The sequence below is a fragment of the Anomaloglossus baeobatrachus genome, chromosome 11 (assembly GCF_048569485.1).
Source record: "Anomaloglossus baeobatrachus isolate aAnoBae1 chromosome 11, aAnoBae1.hap1, whole genome shotgun sequence".
NCBI classification, from domain to species: domain Eukaryota; kingdom Metazoa; phylum Chordata; class Amphibia; order Anura; family Aromobatidae; genus Anomaloglossus; species Anomaloglossus baeobatrachus.
Genome location: NC_134363.1, coordinates 10,335,177 through 10,353,274, shown reverse-complemented (window position 1 = coordinate 10,353,274; position 18,098 = coordinate 10,335,177). Strand labels below are relative to the sequence as shown.

At 38.1% G+C, this 18,098-nt stretch overlaps 1 protein-coding gene across 1 annotated transcript in view; it reads right to left on the bottom strand.

Annotated features, from left to right (window-relative positions):
* Window positions 1–17,518, bottom strand: part of LOC142256561 (IgGFc-binding protein-like) — a 112,202-nt gene extending 94,684 nt beyond the window's left edge. The window contains exons 1-4 of the mRNA XM_075328320.1: window positions 17,490–17,518; window positions 5,547–5,600; window positions 1,318–2,547; window positions 901–1,238 (exon numbers count right to left, since the gene is read on the bottom strand). Of these exons, the coding sequence (XP_075184435.1) occupies window positions 901–1,238; window positions 1,318–2,547; window positions 5,547–5,598 (1,620 nt within the window). The 5' untranslated portion in view covers window positions 5,599–5,600; window positions 17,490–17,518. The remainder of the gene's footprint in view (window positions 1–900; window positions 1,239–1,317; window positions 2,548–5,546; window positions 5,601–17,489) is intronic.
* Between the last annotated feature and the right edge of the window lie 580 nt (window positions 17,519–18,098).

Below are 18,098 nucleotides of genomic sequence, written 5' to 3'. Positions count from 1 at the left end.
CAGAGGAGAGTCAAGTGCCAGAGGGGGCTTCAAAACCATGCCTCCAAAAGGGCAGAGCTATAGGGGCTACAGGGCAAGTAGAGGGAGTCAGGTGCCTAAGGGTGCTCAAAATCCTTTCCTCCAAAAGAGCAGAGCTATAGGGGCTACAGAGCAGCCAGAGGGGGCTCTTAAACCATTCCTCCAAAAGGGCAGAGCTATAGGGGCTACTGGGCAAGCAGAGATAAGTCAGGTGCCTGAGAGGGCTCCAATACCTTTGCTCCAAAAGGGCAGAGCTCTAGAGTGTACAGAACAGGTAGAGAAGAGTCAGGTGCCTGAAGGGTCTCCAAAGCCTTTCCCCCAAAAATGCAGAGCTATTGGGGGGTACAGGGCAGGCAGAGGAGAGTCAGGTGCCTGAGGGGACTCTAAAACCTTTCCTCCAAAAGGGCAGAGCTATAGGGGCTACAGGGCAGGCAGAGATGAGTCGGGTGTATGACGGGGCTCCAAAACCTTTCCTCCAAAAGGACTGAGTTATAGGGGGTACAGGGCAGGCAGAGATGAGTCGGGTGTATGACGGGGCTCCAAAACCTTTCCTCCAAAAGGGCAGAGCTATAGGGGGTACAGGGCAGGCAGAGATGAGTCGGGTGTATGACGGGGCTCCAAAACCTTTCCTCCAAAAGGACTGAGTTATAGGGGGTACAGGGCAGGCAGAGATGAGTTGGATGTATGACGGAGCTCCAAAACCTTTCCTCCAAAAGGGCAGAGCTATAGGGGGTACAGGGCAGGCATTGGAGAGTCAAGTGCCTGAAGGGTCTCCAAAGCCTTTCCTCCAAAAGGGCTTTAAGCACTGATGCCATGGAATAAAATTTACATGAGAGAACATTTTCTGAGCAATACAAGAGGTTAATAATATTCCCCACTCACCCTTACACGACCAAATTCTCCTTTCATAATTGTAACCGTGTGGGGTCCTGAGATCAAGGTGACCTGACCCACGTAGGAAACTCGCACATTCCCTCGATTATCATTCTTGATTCGAACAGTAAATTTTGGAAGGTCTCCGACATCTCCGCACACTGTGGCAAAGGTGTACGTGCATGTGCCCATAAAATCAAAGTACTTTTTGTCCCAAGTACGGAAATGTGGATCTCCCGCAGCCCAGCACAAGTCCACCTGTGGTTTGACACATTTTGGTGTTCCTCTCTCCATGACGCAAACTTGGCGAGCATGACACGGAAAATTTCGGCAGGACGGTCCTGAATCTAAGTGAACAAAAGAAGTATAATGTATGATTTGTGCCTGTGAAAAAAGAAAGTTCTAAAATGTAATAAATAATTTTACCTTTCACACATGTTCCAGGAGAGCCGTAACTAAAAGATGACCCAATGCCGACGCTTTGTAGACCAAACGCTTTGCTGGGATGTTCCACTCTGTGAGATGTCAGACTGTTTCCATAGTTGTGTTCAAGCCAACGATAGTCCGTTCCGGGTATTTCTGTCCATTTTAGGTGCTGGAGAGATCTTCCGTCAAATCTAATGTCTGCAATGGCGGAACGCTCTGCTATGATGATGGCATAGTTATCAATTCCACGTTGGCCGTACAAGTAGTAGGAGATACAATAATGATCAACATCTATGATATTCATCAGAAATGGGTCATACTCGAACCTTGTGGCTCTTCCGCCAGTGTTGAAGAAGGTGACTTCTACGGGACTACTTGCTTCAATTCTCAACGGTGTTGTCGACTGTTCTATTTCCAACACTTGGCCGGCCACCATGGTTTCTTTTTTTTGCGTGGTATCTACAAAATAGTTGACCTCAGTTTTGCCTGCTGCAACAACATAGACCAAGTCTGCATTCTTTTGAAAAGATAGTGGGGCGACAAGATAGTGTTTTCCCCAGCTCGAGACTGGTTGAAGCTGCTCGTAGACGTGGTTGCACCCGGTGTTCTTCTGGGCACATGTGTGCCCGGACCATACAGCCACAGGTTTCGTAGATCTCACCTGAGAACCTGTCAAGTCCTCAGAACTCAACACTTGGATTCCATGGAAGGCTGGAAGATTAACAGTGGCCACGCTGTTAGCTGCGTACCTCTGACTATTGATTTGGACCGAACCTTTGAGGTCAATTTCAACTGTAGCTTCTTCAGGTCCTGCTATGACCGAAAAAACCTTTGAAGTGCCCGATGCCCCAGTTTTTGGTGTTACTAAGCAATATTTTGTTCCCAGTGCGGACAGTGGATACACAACTGAAGTCTCCGCACTTTGCTGTCTGGAGTTCATCGAAAGGACAGTGATGGGCGCGTCAGAGGTCACATAGACCGGATTATTGAAATTCACGTTCCCCCTAATCTCCACGGACTCAGGCAGAGTCACAGAGACTGTGGTTCTACTGTTTACAACTACACTGATGTTTCTCGGGAAAGCCCCTCCGAGGACTTGAATCGTAACGTTGGTCTTGTCCATGGTGCCACTAATCCGGAGGTCCTTGTTTTGATTGCTTACATTCGGAGGTCCATTCTGCATAAAAGTTATCATGAACTTTTCTCCAAGAAGAGACGCCCTTCCGAAATCTGAAAAGTAAAAAGTGTTTGGAAACATAAATAATTGTTTACATAAAGTATGAGGTTCTGCAACATATTAGTTACAGTTTCTAGTGGATGTGAAATCATTGGGGACAAAATCTTGCTTCACTCAATCAGAGCCTTAAAGTGTGATGCTCAACACTATGTGGCATAGTTTGATGGCAGTGTGAACGGAGAGGTAGCCAGATAAGCCAGGATCCGGAACCAGAAGGACACGACAGGACACAGGGAGCAGGCATAGACGAGATCAAGATACAGGCCGAGGGTCAGGATACCAGGAGAGTATGTATAGGATACAGTGAGCAGGAGGTGATGTGGTCAGGAGAAGGTCCGAGGTCAGAAGCCAGGAGTTAACGATAAGAACAGGGAGCAAGCAGAAACGAGATCAAGATACAGGCCGAGGGTCAGGATACCAGGAGAGAATGTATAGGATACAGGGAGCAGGAGGAGATGTGGTCAGGAGAAGGTCCGAGGTCAGAAGCCAGGAGGTAACGAGAAGAACAGGGAGCAGGCAGAGACAAGATCAAGATACAGGCCAAGGGTCAGCATACCAGGAGTGTAAGTATAAGATATAGGGAGCAGGAGAAGACATGGTCAGGAGAAGGTCCGAGGTCAGAAACCAGGAGGTCATGACAAAGTCAGGGGAGTGGGCTGAGCAGAGTCAACTACAGTCCAGAGTTGAGAAGCCAAGATCAGATCACTGTACACAAACGGGAGCCAAGAGCACTTACTGCAGAACCAGGAAATATGACTGGCAACAGTCCGGGCAATGATGCTCTCTAATGAAGCAGAGCAATCACCCGGAACGAGGAGCATCTGGGAAAGCCCATACCAGCACCAGCGTAGGACCCAGTGCTGAGAAACAACCCATCCACAGGAGCTCAAGACAAACAGCAGAGCATCTAAACCTCCAAAACGCTCTACGCAACGAAACAGACAAGTACCGGCTCTGCAGGAGAGCTGGGCAGAGCATTACAAAGCACACAATGCTCCGCACATCGGAACCGTGACAGTCTGACTAACTTGATGTCCTGGCAGTGTTGTGGAATGGGAAAATTGGTACAGGTACATCTCAAGAACCTGACCACAAATTCCATTCTATGGGTAGATGATGCATCCTTTCTTCTGGCTAGAAAACCTAAAAGAGAGGACTCATCCGGCAATTTTTGTGCCAAAATTCTAGCATAAAACTGAAATGTTGCAAAATTTTTGGTATTTTTACTCCAGTTTTGGACAGTTCCTCCAACTTTTTGAAAAGTGGTTGGAGCTTAGCCGGGAGGGGAAGGAGTGTGCTCAACAAAAGTGGTGCAAATAGGGCAAAAACGGACTCCAGGTACCGTCCAGAAGCTTGCAAAATTCATAAATAGGTGCAAAGAGTTATTGCCACCTTCATAGTTGGCTATTGTAAAGATAGTTCTTTTTGGATTTAATGTTTATTATACTTGTGCTATTACCACTTTTCATTTATATACAAGCACGTTGACTAGGAGACCGACCACCACTGAAGTCTAGAAACAATGGCCGAATATTCAAAGTGCTTACAAGCTCTGTTTTATTGAGCTTGTAAGCATTGGGATCATTGTTAAAGGCAATCTGTCAGCAGGCTTTGCTTATGATATAGGAAATGATTCCACTTATGTGTCACTTACTAAGCTGTATGTTTGTGGACTAGTGCCTCCTCTAGTCTTCCTATTCTGTGTAATTCAGCCCCAACAATGAATAGTATTTTCTAAAGTTGGACACTAGCGCTCCCACAAGGAATGGGAAAGAGGCTATACTTAACTCTGGGGGTATGGAGGTGATTCCAGGGAGGGGATACAGGACTGAAAATATCAGGGGGGGAAGGGAATGAAAGCTGCAGGCAGTTGGCAGGGTAGTATTTTCTGCCTATGCACAGTGCACAACTGATTAGCCATTATCTGCCTATGCACAGTGCACACAAAAAGCAGTCAATCAGTGTTGTGGGTGGGATTTTAAGAATCAGCATTCTGAGATCTGTAACTGATAAAACAGTGACTGTATCACAATTTACAACAAGCAGAACAGTAAGTGACACATCGCTGGAATCAGGGTCACCGCCCCTACATCATGCTGCTCTCAGATTACATAGTAAAATCCTGGTGATAAATTGGTTTCAACCCCTAATCCCGGCCAGCTTCAGCAACTGCGTACAAACTAAGCAGCAGCAGTGGTCGGTCTCCTAGGGAACAACATGTAAACAAAGGAAAAGTAAAGTATTAATATTACAAAAACTGTTGCAAATGTTAATTAACAGTTAAATGCAAAAAGTCTTCAGAACTTGGTAGAGTGTGGACATGGCCCATAGAGATAAAGGTGGTCCTCAGAGATAAGGGTGGTCCTCAGAATTACCTGTCCTGGTATAGCTAATGAAGAACTATTGACTTAATACTGGTATCATTAATAAACATAGCAAATCTACAGAGCAGAAGTGCAAAATTCAGGTGAGGGGTTCACGGTCCATTAAAAATGGGGAGATTGCAGGAATTTCTAATTAATTGAGAATTTTGATGAAATATTAAGTCTCTGACCAATGGATGGATGTATTTATGCTGTGGAAAAAACACATTATTCTGCTTAACGTGCATAATAAGCTATAAAACAAGGTTAAAAGATGTATTTGTTGGAGAAAAAAAAGGCAAAAAAATAAACAGTGATTTATATATATTTTTCTTCTGACTTTTTTTTCTTAAATATTCAACAAGAAAGCGGAATTCTCAATATTTACTAACAATGTCCTGCAGTTCCTCCTGTAACCACATGGTGTGCTGTTAGGGAGAATCTAGTCAGTCATGTGTTCAAACAATTCCCCTAGCGCCATCTAGTGGCAGAAACGGACATTGCAGTACAATTCATGAGAAGCTATAAATCAAAGAAATAATAGAATATTGGCAAGATCATTTATTTCAATTGTTTTGTTTGTTAAATTAATTTATTTAGAATATATTAATTGTCATTTTAGATCTTACCAGAAAATAATGCTCCCCACAAGCAAAAGTGAACAATCCAGAGGGCCCCCATATCTAAAAAAGGAAAAAAAGAAACATTATTGCATATTAAGAGACAAAGTAGCAATGATCAGCAGTAAAGCTGTTCTAAACCCAAGTATCAGTGTCATTACCCTGTACCCCGAGTGTCAGTGTCATTATCCTGTACCCCCAGTGTCAGCGTCATTATCCTCTACCCCGATTATAAGAGTCATTATCCTGTACCGCCAGGATCAGTGTCATTATCCCGTACCCCGAGTATCAGTGTCATTATCCTGTACCCCCAGTGTCAGCGTCATTATCCTGTACCCCCAGTGTCAGTGTCATTATCCTGTACCCCCAGTGTCAGTGTCATTATCCTGTACCCCCAGTGTCAGTGTCATTATCCTGTACCCCCAGTGTCAGTGTCATTATCCTGTACCCCCAGTGTCAGTGCCATTATCCTGTACCCCCAGTGTCAGCATCATTATCCTGTACCCCCAGTGTCAGCATCATTATCCTGTACCCCAGTGTCAGTGTCATTATCCTGTACCCCCAGTGTCAGCATCATTATCCTGTACCGAGTGTCATTATCCTGTACCCCCAGTGTCATTGTCATTATCCTGTACCGAGTGTCATTATCCTGTACCCCCAGTGTCAGCGTCATTATCCTCTACCCCGATTATAAGAGTCATTATCCTGTACCGCCAGGATCAGTGTCATTATCCCGTACCCCGAGTATCAGTGTCATTATCCTGTACCCCCAGTGTCAGTGTCATTATCCTGTACCCCCAGTGTCAGTGTCATTATCCTGTACCCCCAGTGTCAGTGTCATTATCCTGTACCCCCAGTGTCAGTGTCATTATCCTGTACCCCCAGTGTCAGTGTCATTATCCTGTACCCCCAGTGTCAGCATCATTACCCTGTACCCCGAGTGTCAGCATCATTATCCTGTACCCCCAGTGTCAGTGTCATTATCCTGTACCCCCAGTGTCAGTGTCATTATCCTGTACCCCCAGTGTCAGTGTCATTATCCTGTACCCCGAGTGTCAGCATCATTATCCTGTACCCCCAGTGTCAGTGTCATTATCCTGTACCCCCAGTGTCAGTGTCATTACCCTGTACCCTGAGTGTCAGCGTCATTACCCTGTACCCCAAGTGTCTGTGTTTTTATCCTTTACCCAGGGGAGGAACGATCACCGTTGCAGGGGTCGCGATCACTACCAGGCCTGAGGGTTCAGGAGGCCCAAAGACTTCATCCAGTGGTGTACCCCCAATGGCAGCAGGCTATACAAAGGCTATGGAGCCTGTAAGTTGGGTGATTGCGCTTTCAATTGTATTGGCATCAAAGATGCCAATACAATTGAAAGCAATGATGAGAGAGAGGGCGGATGCTGTGCTGAGATGTACAGTGCAGCAGAACAGTGGACACGCTGAGGAAACCGGAGCAGAGGGGAAATGAGAAGTCAGTATTTATGTATTTAATCACAGTGGCCAGAGGACTATAGAGGTGCATTAAGCAACATGGGGGCTGCATACTACTATATGGAGGAATATGGTGGCTGCATAATACTATATTGGGGCTCCATATTAGTATATGGTGGAATATAAAGGGCTGTATACTGCTATATGGGGGCTGCATAATACTATATAATGGAATATGAGGGCTGCATACTACTGTGTGGAGGAATATAAGGGCTCCAAACTATTATATGGAGGCTGCATAACACTATATGGTGGAATATGGGTCTGCATACTACTATATGGAAGAATGTAAAGGCTGCATACTAATATACGAGGGCTGCATAATACTAATGGTGGAATATGGGAGCTGCATACTACTGTATGGAGGAATATAAGGGCTGCATACTACTGTATGTGTTGCATACTACTATATGGGGCTGAATAATACTATATGGAGGAATATAAGGGCTGTATACTACTATATGGGGGCTGTATAATACTATATGCAGGACTATGCACTCTACATAATACTATATGGATGAATATGTAGGCTGCATAATGCTATATGGCGGAATATGTGGGCTGCATACTACTATATGGGGGCTGCATACTACCATATGGTGGAATATAAGGGCTGTATACTACTATATAGGGGCGCATAATACTATATGGTGGAAAATGAATGCTGCATACTATTATAAGTGGCTACCTAATACTACATGGTGGAATATGGGAGCTGCATACTACTATATGGAGGAATATAAGAACTGCATACTACTATATGGGTTGCATACTACTGTATGGGGCTGCATAATACTATATGGAGGAATATAAGTGCTGTATACTACTATATGGGGGCTGCATAATACTATATGGGGGCTGCATAATACTATATACAGGACTATGCACTCTGCATAATACTATATGGAGGAATATGTATTCTGCATAATACTATATGGAGGAATATGTGGGCTCTATAATACTATATGGAGGAATATGGGGGCTGCATAATACTATATGGAGGACTATGGGGGAGCATTATACTATATTGAGGAATATGGGGTGCATTAAAATACATGGATGACTATGAGGAGTGCATTAAATTATATGCAGGACTCTGGGATGCATTATACTATATGGAGGACTATGGGGAGTGTATTATACTATATGGAGGACTATGAGATGCATTATATGATATGAAGGACTATGGGGGATGCATTATAATATAGAGATAACTATGAGGGGTGCATTATAATATATGAGGGACTAAGGGGGCTGCATTATACTATATGGAGCCCTATGGGGGATGCATTATAATATATGGAGGACTATGAGATGCATTATATCGGGATATTGGAGTATGGGAAAGCTGGGTGCTGAGGGAAAGAGCCAAGTGTCAGCGTCATTATTATGTACCTCGAGGAGGCGGAGGCGGTGGAGTCTAGGTCCAAATTTTGCATCTGGGCCCATTGGACTCTACAGTAGTTACGCCACTGCTTGTACCCCCAGTGTCATTATCCTGTACCCCGAGTGTCAGTGTATATCCTTTCATACTGCAGCATTGATCCATTGTCTTTTCTGAAGCCTGATCTTTATTTGTCTTTATCTCTATTGTTTTATATGTTTTGCAGATCAGTTTCTGCAGAAGCCAATTACAAGGTATAAATAGCCTTATAAATGCATTCTGGACTCCTGCCACCAGAGAGAACACTTGTCACTTACAAACCAGTCCAACCGCTGCTAGGCGGAACGCCGCGTAATGAGATGGAATCGCCCCGCAGCCAAATCATTAATGCAGCTGACAGGTAATTTGTTTCCCAATACATCCCGGCTTATCTGCTGTCACTAAACACTGATCCTACCACAGGGGCCACAGGGTGATCCGGAGCCATTAATTCAGGAATATTAATGAGACGGAACGGACAAAAGAAGGTTGTGACAAAATATACAATTATTTACAGAAACTGCAATCCTGTAACATTCAGTGTTGAGCTCATATTATAGCAGTTACATCTCTGTACATAGGGGGCAGTATTATAGCAGTTATATCCCTGTACATAGGGGCAGTATTATAGTAGTTATATTCTTGTACATAGGGGCAGTATTATAGTAGTTATATTTTTGTATATAGGGGGCAGTATTATAGCAGTTATATCCCTGTACATAGGGCCAGTATTATAGTAGTTATATTCTTGTACATAGGGGCAGTATTATAGTAGTTATATTCTTGTATATAGGGGGCAGTATTATAGCAGTTATATCCCTGTACATAGGGGCAGTATTATAGTAGTTATATTCTTGTACATAGGGGCAGTATTATAGTAGTTATATTCTTGTACATAGGAGCAGTATTATAGTAGTTATATTCTTGTACATAGGGGCAGTATTATAGTAGTTATATTCTTGTACATAGGGGCAGTATTATAGTAGTTATATTCTTGTACATAGGGGGCAGTATTATAATAGTTATATTCTTGTACATAGGGGCAGTATTATAGTAGTTATATTCTTGTACATAGGGCCAGTATTATAGTAGTTATATTCTTGTACATAGGGGCAGTATTATAGTAGTTATATTCTTGTACATAGGGGGCAGTATTATAGTAGTTATATTCTTGTACATAGGGGCAGTATTATAGTAGTTATATTCCTGTACATAGGGGCAGTATTATAGTAGTTATATTCTTGTACATAGGAGCAGTATTATAGTAGTTATATTCTTGTACATAGGGGCAGTATTATAGTAGTTATATTCTTGTACATAGGGGCAGTATTATAGTAGTTATATTCTTGTACATAGGGGGCAGTATTATAATAGTTATATTCTTGTACATAGAGGCAGTATTATAGTAGTTATATTCTTGTACATAGGAGCAGTATTATAGCAGTTATATTCTTGTACATAGGGGCAGTATTATAGTAGTTATATTCTTGTACATAGGAGCAGTATTATAGCAGTTATATTCTTGTACATAGAGAGCAGTATTATAGTAGTTATATTCTTGTACATAGGGGCAGTATTATAGTAGTTATATTCTTGTACATAGGGGCAGTATTATAGTAGTTATATTTTTGTATATAGGGGGCAGTATTATAGCAGTTATATCCCTGTACATAGGGGCAGTATTATAGTAGTTATATTCTTGTACATAGGGGCAGTATTATAGTAGTTATATTTTTGTATATAGGGGGCAGTATTATAGCAGTTATATCCCTGTACATAGGGGCAGTATTATAGTAGTTATATTCTTGTACATAGGGCCAGTATTATAGTAGTTATATTCTTGTACATAGGGGCAGTATTATAGTAGTTATATTCTTGTACATAGGGGGCAGTATTATAGTAGTTATATTCTTGTACATAGGGGCAGTATTATAGTAGTTATATTCCTGTACATAGGGGCAGTATTATAGTAGTTATATTCTTGTACATAGGAGCAGTATTATAGTAGTTATATTCTTGTACATAGGGGCAGTATTATAGTAGTTATATTCTTGTACATAGGGGCAGTATTATAGTAGTTATATTCTTGTACATAGGGGGCAGTATTATAATAGTTATATTCTTGTACATAGAGGCAGTATTATAGTAGTTATATTCTTGTACATAGGAGCAGTATTATAGCAGTTATATTCTTGTACATAGGGGCAGTATTATAGTAGTTATATTCTTGTACATAGGAGCAGTATTATAGCAGTTATATTCTTGTACATAGAGAGCAGTATTATAGTAGTTATATTCTTGTACATAGGGGCAGTATTATAGTAGTTATATTCTTGTACATAGGAGCAGTATTATAGCAGTTATATTCTTGTACATAGGGGCAGTATTATAGTAGTTATATTCTTGTACATAGGAGCAGTATTATAGCAGTTATATTCTTGTACATAGAGAGCAGTATTATAGTAGTTATATTCTTGTACATAGGGGCAGTATTATAGTAGTTATATTCTTGTACATAGGGGGCAGTATTATAGTAGTTATATTCTTGTACATAGGGGCAGTATTATAGTAGTTATATTCTTGTACATAGGGGCAGTATTATAGTAGTTATATTCCTGTACATAGGGGCAGTATTATAGTAGTTATATTCTTGTACATAGGGGGTAGTATTATAGTAGTTATATTCTTGTACATAGGGGGCAGTATTATAGTAGTTATATTCTTGTACATAGGGGCAGTATTATAGTAGTTATATTCTTGTACATAGGGGGCAGTATTATAGTAGTTATATTCTTGTACATAGGGACAGTATTATAGTAGTTATATTCTTGTACATAGGGGCAGTATTATAGTAGTTATATTCCTGTACATAGGGGCAGTATTATAGTAGTTATATTCTTGTACATAGGGGGTAGTATTATAGTAGTTATATTCTTGTGCATAGGGGCAGTATTATAGTAGTTATATTCTTGTATATAGGGGGCAGTATTATAGTAGTTATATTCTTGTACATAGAGGCAGTATTATAGTAGTTATATTCTTGTACATAGGGGGCAGTATTATAGTAGTTATATTCTTGTACATAGGGGGCAGTATTATAGTAGTTATATTCTTGTACATAGGGGCAGTATTATAGTAGTTATATTCCTGTACATAGGGGCAGTATTATAGTAGTTATATTCTTGTACATAGGGGGTAGTATTATAGTAGTTATATTCTTGTGCATAGGGGCAGTATTATAGTAGTTATATTCTTGTATATAGGGGGCAGTATTATAGTAGTTATATTCTTGTACATAGAGGCAGTATTATAGTAGTTATATTCTTGTACATAGGGGCAGTATTATAGTAGTTATATTCTTGTATATAGAGGTAGTATTACAGTAGCTATATTCTTGCACATAGGGGCAGCATTATAGTAGTTCTTTATTTGTTTATAATATTAATCCCTTCGCTTTGTGCATCTATACATTATGTGCACTATATTTATGTGTTAACAGTTCACTTTATTCTTTCTATTAAACTCCTAATTATGCTCTTTGCAATCTAATTGCTGATACCTTCTGGGATATTTATCGTCCTTGTTGCGTTTCCTTCTTTTCTTGGCATAGTGTCATGCTCCCCGGGTCCCTTCCTCTGCTCCCCGGCTCACCTGCCACGCTCCCCGGCTCCCCTGCGTCTCTCCCCGGTCTCCAGCCCCCATTGCCTGCGCTTCCCAGGCGTCCTGGTCCCCGCTCCCGGCGCTCGTCGGCTTCTCAGCCCCAGCCCGGCTCTGCTGCTTCCTCCTCACCGCTCCCTGCCCTGGCTTCTGGCACCCGGGCCTCGCGCATGCGCATTAGGGCGCGCGCGCGGTCATTGACCCTTTCTTAAAGGGCCAGCGTCCATTAACAGGAAATTGGTCTCACAGGTACAGGGTATAAAGGGGTTAAGTGTCCAAGTGGGCGGGGCCTGTTCTTCGTGTTTCCTAAGCTAGGAGTCAGGTCTCCTTGTGTTCCTGTGAGATACTCACCTCTCTCTCTTCTAGAGCCGATCCTGCCTCGTCATCCGGTCCTGCCGAATCCCGAGCCCCGAACGCTGCCTATCTGCCATCCTGACAGTCCGTTTCATCTCTGATCCCTGCGGTGACCCGTCATCTCGCTCCATCGGTTCCGGACTACGCCTGACAACATCTCGGCTTCCGAACCGGAGCTCCGTCACCCGGACTACCATCAGTGACTCCGTGGTCCCAGGGACTTCACCATTCTACTCTTGTGCACGGACTGTCCTGCTATCAGTAGTGCTCCAGCTACCGGACCCCTTACCATCATCAAGGAGTTCGGCCCAGTGGATCCACCTCCTGGGTCTGCCCGTCCACCTGGCCCTAACACATAGGCTTACAATCCGCCATTCAGAGCACTCTCTTCCATGATGCCTCATGAGTCATCTCCCCAGAGTCTTTTTTACTTGGTTGCCACATTACGCAACTATATTCCTAATAACCCAAGACCTGACCTCTATTGGGCCCTGCGGGTCACTGACCATCGTCCATCCATCAGGTCAATGTCACATGATGCTTTATGTATCGAATTGTAACTGGGTCCACAGACAATCAGGGGCTTATGGCGAAATATCTCAGGACAATTTGTATCTTTTTCAACTTTTAAGGGTTATTCCCAACATAAATAATAACAATCTGATCACTTGAGGTCTGACTTTTGACCCCTACTTAGCACAAAAATGCCCCCCTGTGAATCTAGTGGTGGCCACTTATGAACCGTCGCTGTATTTATTAAATAAAACACAAACAAAAGAATACAGCAGCAATCTGTAAACTCGCTGCTGCTGTGTTCTTTTGTTTGTGTTTTGTGTATTTGTTGCAGCTCGCACCTGTTCTATTTGGAAGATGCAATTTTTTAGGGTTTTTTTTGCAGTATTTATTCCTTTTGATACTCATCATGGGGTCCAACCTTCAAGACCCCCAATATCCAGCACATTGAAGAAGCATTGATACTAGCATTAAAAAAGCCTAATCTTTTAATTTTTTTATGTTGCTCCTTCCATCGATCTCAGCTTCTCTGTCAATGACACAGATGTATTGTACAGAATTTGAGTAAAGCTTTGGACAACAATATGGTCAGAGCAACAATAATATAAAGGGTGGGGTCCCTTAATATGGGTTTTCTTTTCCTTACGTGCTTTTATTTTTGGCTAATATCATTTTGCAGTTGGGTTTCATTAATATTTCTGCACCGTTTGTTTACTATAATTGCCATTGCGAAAATGAGTTAACTGAGAATCCATTAGTGAGCTCATTATGACATATTCAATCTCCTGAGCTGATTTCAAATGATTTGTGATCCTATTAAAGCTGCGCTGAACTTACTAAGAGCTCAGGGGAAAGAAGATACTATTATTGAACTCTACAGTCAAAACAAGCTCACTGAGAAATCCTCAGTTAACTCATTCTCTAGCCAGCAATAGACAGTGCAACTCAGAAGATATAGAAATACCATAATTTTAGGAGCTCAGAAGAAAGAATATACCATTATTAAACTCTACAGTCACAGCAAGCTCACTGATAAGTCCTCAGTTAACTCTTTCTACAGCCAGCAATAGACAGTGCAATCCAAAAGTTATAGAAATACCATATTTTGAAGAGCTTAGGAGAAAGAAGATACCAATATTAATCTCTACTGTCATAGCAAGCTCACTGATAAGTCCTCAGTTAACTCATTCTACAGCCAGCAATAGACAGTGTATCTAGAAGCTATAGAAATACCACATTTTGAAGAACACATGAAAAAGAAGATACCATTATTAAACTCTACTGTCAGAACAAGCTCACTGTTAAATCCTCAGTTAACTCATTCCACAGCCAGCAATAGACAGTGCAACTCAGAAGCTATAGAAATACCATAATTTTAGGAGCTCAGAAGAAAGAATATACCATTATTAAACTCTACAGTCACAGCAAGCTCACTGATAAGTCCTCAGTTAACTCTTTCTACAGCCAGCAATAGACAGTGCAACTCAGAAGCTATAGAACTACCATAATTTTAGAAGCTCAGAAGAAAGAATATACCATTATTAAACTCTACAGTCACAGCAAGCTCACTGATAAATCCTCAGTTAACTCTTTCTACAGCCAGCAATAGACAGTGCAACCAGAAGCTATAGAAATAGTCCAGTTTTTACAAAACCCAATAGAAAAAAATATTTTTAGCCAAAAATGTACAAATAAAAATGTCCTCATATAGAGGATTTGCACAATGAACATAAGGAGTTTAGGGCGGTGATGTATTTCTTATTGATAAAATGTGTTATCAATCATGCAACCAACTTCTATATGGAAGAAATGACATCAGAGCATTACACTACTAAATATAGCACTTGGACCTGATGAGGCTGGTGTACTGATATTAAGCAAGAAAACATTTTAAAACGGATTATAAAGACACTCATATGGATTTTCAAAGCAAAAATAACAGCCTCATTAGGTATTTTATATATATTTATTAATGGATGGAGATTTTATTGTGAAATCTGGTGACGGATCTGCTTTTATTTCTGGGGTCTCAAAGTATTCCATCCACCTATCTGCTAAGAAGCCCCCCACTAGTTACAAGATATTATGAATCTGCAGTATTAAAATGTAACATTACACACAAGTGTAAACAGATCTGTTACAACTTGGCAGAAATTGTTACATTTCCCTACAGCACTTCCGCAGGTGAGATGCGGTATTGCACAATTTAAAAAAAATCAAAGCACAGACATGTCTAAAAATAAAGTACAAACATAGTGGGTCCCCCAGAAAAAACAATGTCCAACTCTAGAAAAATAAAGGACATTTAAGAAATTAAGAAATTAATTATCAAAACCAGACGTTTCCTTTAAAATATTAATTGAATTTGACAATTTAATTTTCATGTTTTATTACTTTTTCTAAATATTACTAAAATATATAAATATTATATTTTAATATATAAAATATTACTAATTTTTTTTTATTTTTTCCTTTCGAAAATGTCAAATAAATTTATAAAATTAAACATTTCTACTTTTTATTACTTTTTCTAAATATTATAAAAATATATTTTTTTTTTATTTTGTCTTTAAAATGTTTAAATAAAACTATCAAATTAAAATTTCTAAACTTTTAATTAGTTTCTCTAAGTATTATTAAAATAGTTTTATTTTTATCTTCTTTGAAAAATTTTAAAATAATATTTTCAAACCTTTTTATTACTTTTTCTACTTATTATTAAAATAGTTTTATTTTTTTTTCCTCTTTAAAATTTGAAAAAAATTATCAAATTAAAAATTCTAAACTCTATTTATTTTTTTAATTATTAAATAGGTTTATTTTTTTTCTCTTAAAAATTTGAAAATAAAATGATGAAATTAAAATTTCCTAACTTTTTATTACTTTTTCTAAATATTAAAAAAGTTTTTTTTATCTTTTATTTAAAATTTTTAAATAAAATTATCAAATTAAAATTTCTAAACTTTTTATTGCTTTTTCCAAATATTACCAAAATAGTTTTATTTTTTATTTTCTTTTTAAAAAAAATTCTCAATATTACTAAAATAATTTTAATGTTTATTTTCTCTTTAAAATAAAATTATCAAATGAAATTTCTAAAATTTTTGATACTTTTTCAAAATATGATTAAAATAGTTTGATTTTTTATTTTCTCTTTTTAAAGAAAATTATCAAACTAAAATTTCTAAACTTTTTATTGCGTTTTCCCAATATCATCAAAATAATTTTATTTTTTATTTCTCTTTACATTTTTTTCTAAATATTATTGAAATAATTTTAGTTTTTATTTTCTCTTTAAAATTTTAAAATAAAATTATCAAATTAAAATTTCTAAACTTTTTATTGCTTTTTCCAAATATTACGAAATCAGTTTTATTTTTTATTTTCTCTTTAAAAAAAAATTCTCAATATTACTAAAATAATTTTATTTTTCATTTTCTCTTTAAAATAAAATTATCAAATGAAAATGTCTAAAATTTTTAATACTTTTTCGAAATTGATTAAAATAGTTTGATTTTTTATTTTCTCTTTTTAAAGAAAATTATCAAACTAACATTTCTAAACTTTTTATTGCTTTTTCTAAATATTATCAAAATAGTTTTATTTTTTATTTCTCTTTAAAAAAAAATTAAATATTATTAAAATAAATTTTAGTTTTTATTTTATCCTTAAAATTTTAAAATAAAATGATCAAATTAAAATTTCTAAACTTTTTATTACTTTTTCCAAATATTACCAAAATAGTTTTATTTTTGCTTTAAAATTTTTTCTAAATATTACTAAAATAATTTTATCTTTTATTTTCTCTTTAAAATTTTAAAATAAAATTATCAAATGAAAATTTCTAAAATTTTTGATACTTTTTCAAATTATTATTAAAATAGTTTTATTTTTTATATTCTCTTTTTAAAGAAAATTATCAAACTAAAATTTCTAAACTTTTTATTGCTTTTTCCAAATGTTATCAAAATAGTTTTATTTTTTTTCTCTTTAAAGTTTTTTCTAAATATTACTAAAATAATTTTATTTTTTATTTCTTTTTAAAATTTTAAAATAAAATTATCAAATGAAAATTTCTAAAATGTTTGATAAAAAAAATTGTTTAAAAGAACTGAGAGTCCTCAGTGGTTGATACCTTTTAATGGCTAACTGAAAAGATGGTAATAATTGCTAACACGGTACAAAGATATAAAATGTTTGATACTTTTTCAAAATATTATTAAAATATTTTTATTTTTTATATTCTCTTTTTAAAGAAAATTATCAAACTAAAATTTCTAAACTCTTAATTACCGTACTTTTTCTAAATATTATCAAAATAATGTTATTTTTTATTAATTTTTTTAAATATTATTAAAATAGTTTTATGTTTATTTTTCCTTTAAAATTTGAAAATAAAATGATCAAATTTCTATTTCTAAACTTTTTTTTTTTTTTTAATTCTTGACAAAAAAAATCCCGATATTTTTAGTGAGCATTAAAAATGTGCTACATTGGTCATAGGTAATGCTTACCTGCTCCTCTTCGGCCCCGGACTGTGACTTCTTGGGCACTCAGCAGTGTTTATATAGGTTACCGGATCATAACCACTCAGTATTAAAGCTAATTTACATATATTAAAGTAGTAACCCTGTCCGGTCCGGTGCACCGCCCTTCACAATTGTGCAAGACGCATTCATCTTGGTGTGAGGAGACTGGCACAGAACCAACATTAAGATTTATGGCAAGTGACTTGGAAAAACATCTTATAATTCACATCCCTCTGTGACATCTCTATAGAATTGTCTGTCACTGGATTTCAAAAGTCTTCACACCCCATGCAAAAATCTGTGGATGCTTCCTTATCTACATGTCTAAGATGGTAGAAAAGTATTTTACATTTCAGAAAATTTTTGTGAAGAAAGAAGAATCACCTGCCCCCATACATAGATGGCTTCACCTATAGAAATTAGATATAAACAACATATTTTTTTTAAGGATTATTCCCGAAATTGAGGCATATACATGACTACTACTAATGTGCACTACTAGTCCAATGTGTGCTTCTGAGAGCTGCATGGGTGGTCGCATTCTTATCTCCTATCACTATATTTGCAAGCAGCACCCTGCTCCTCCTCAGTGCT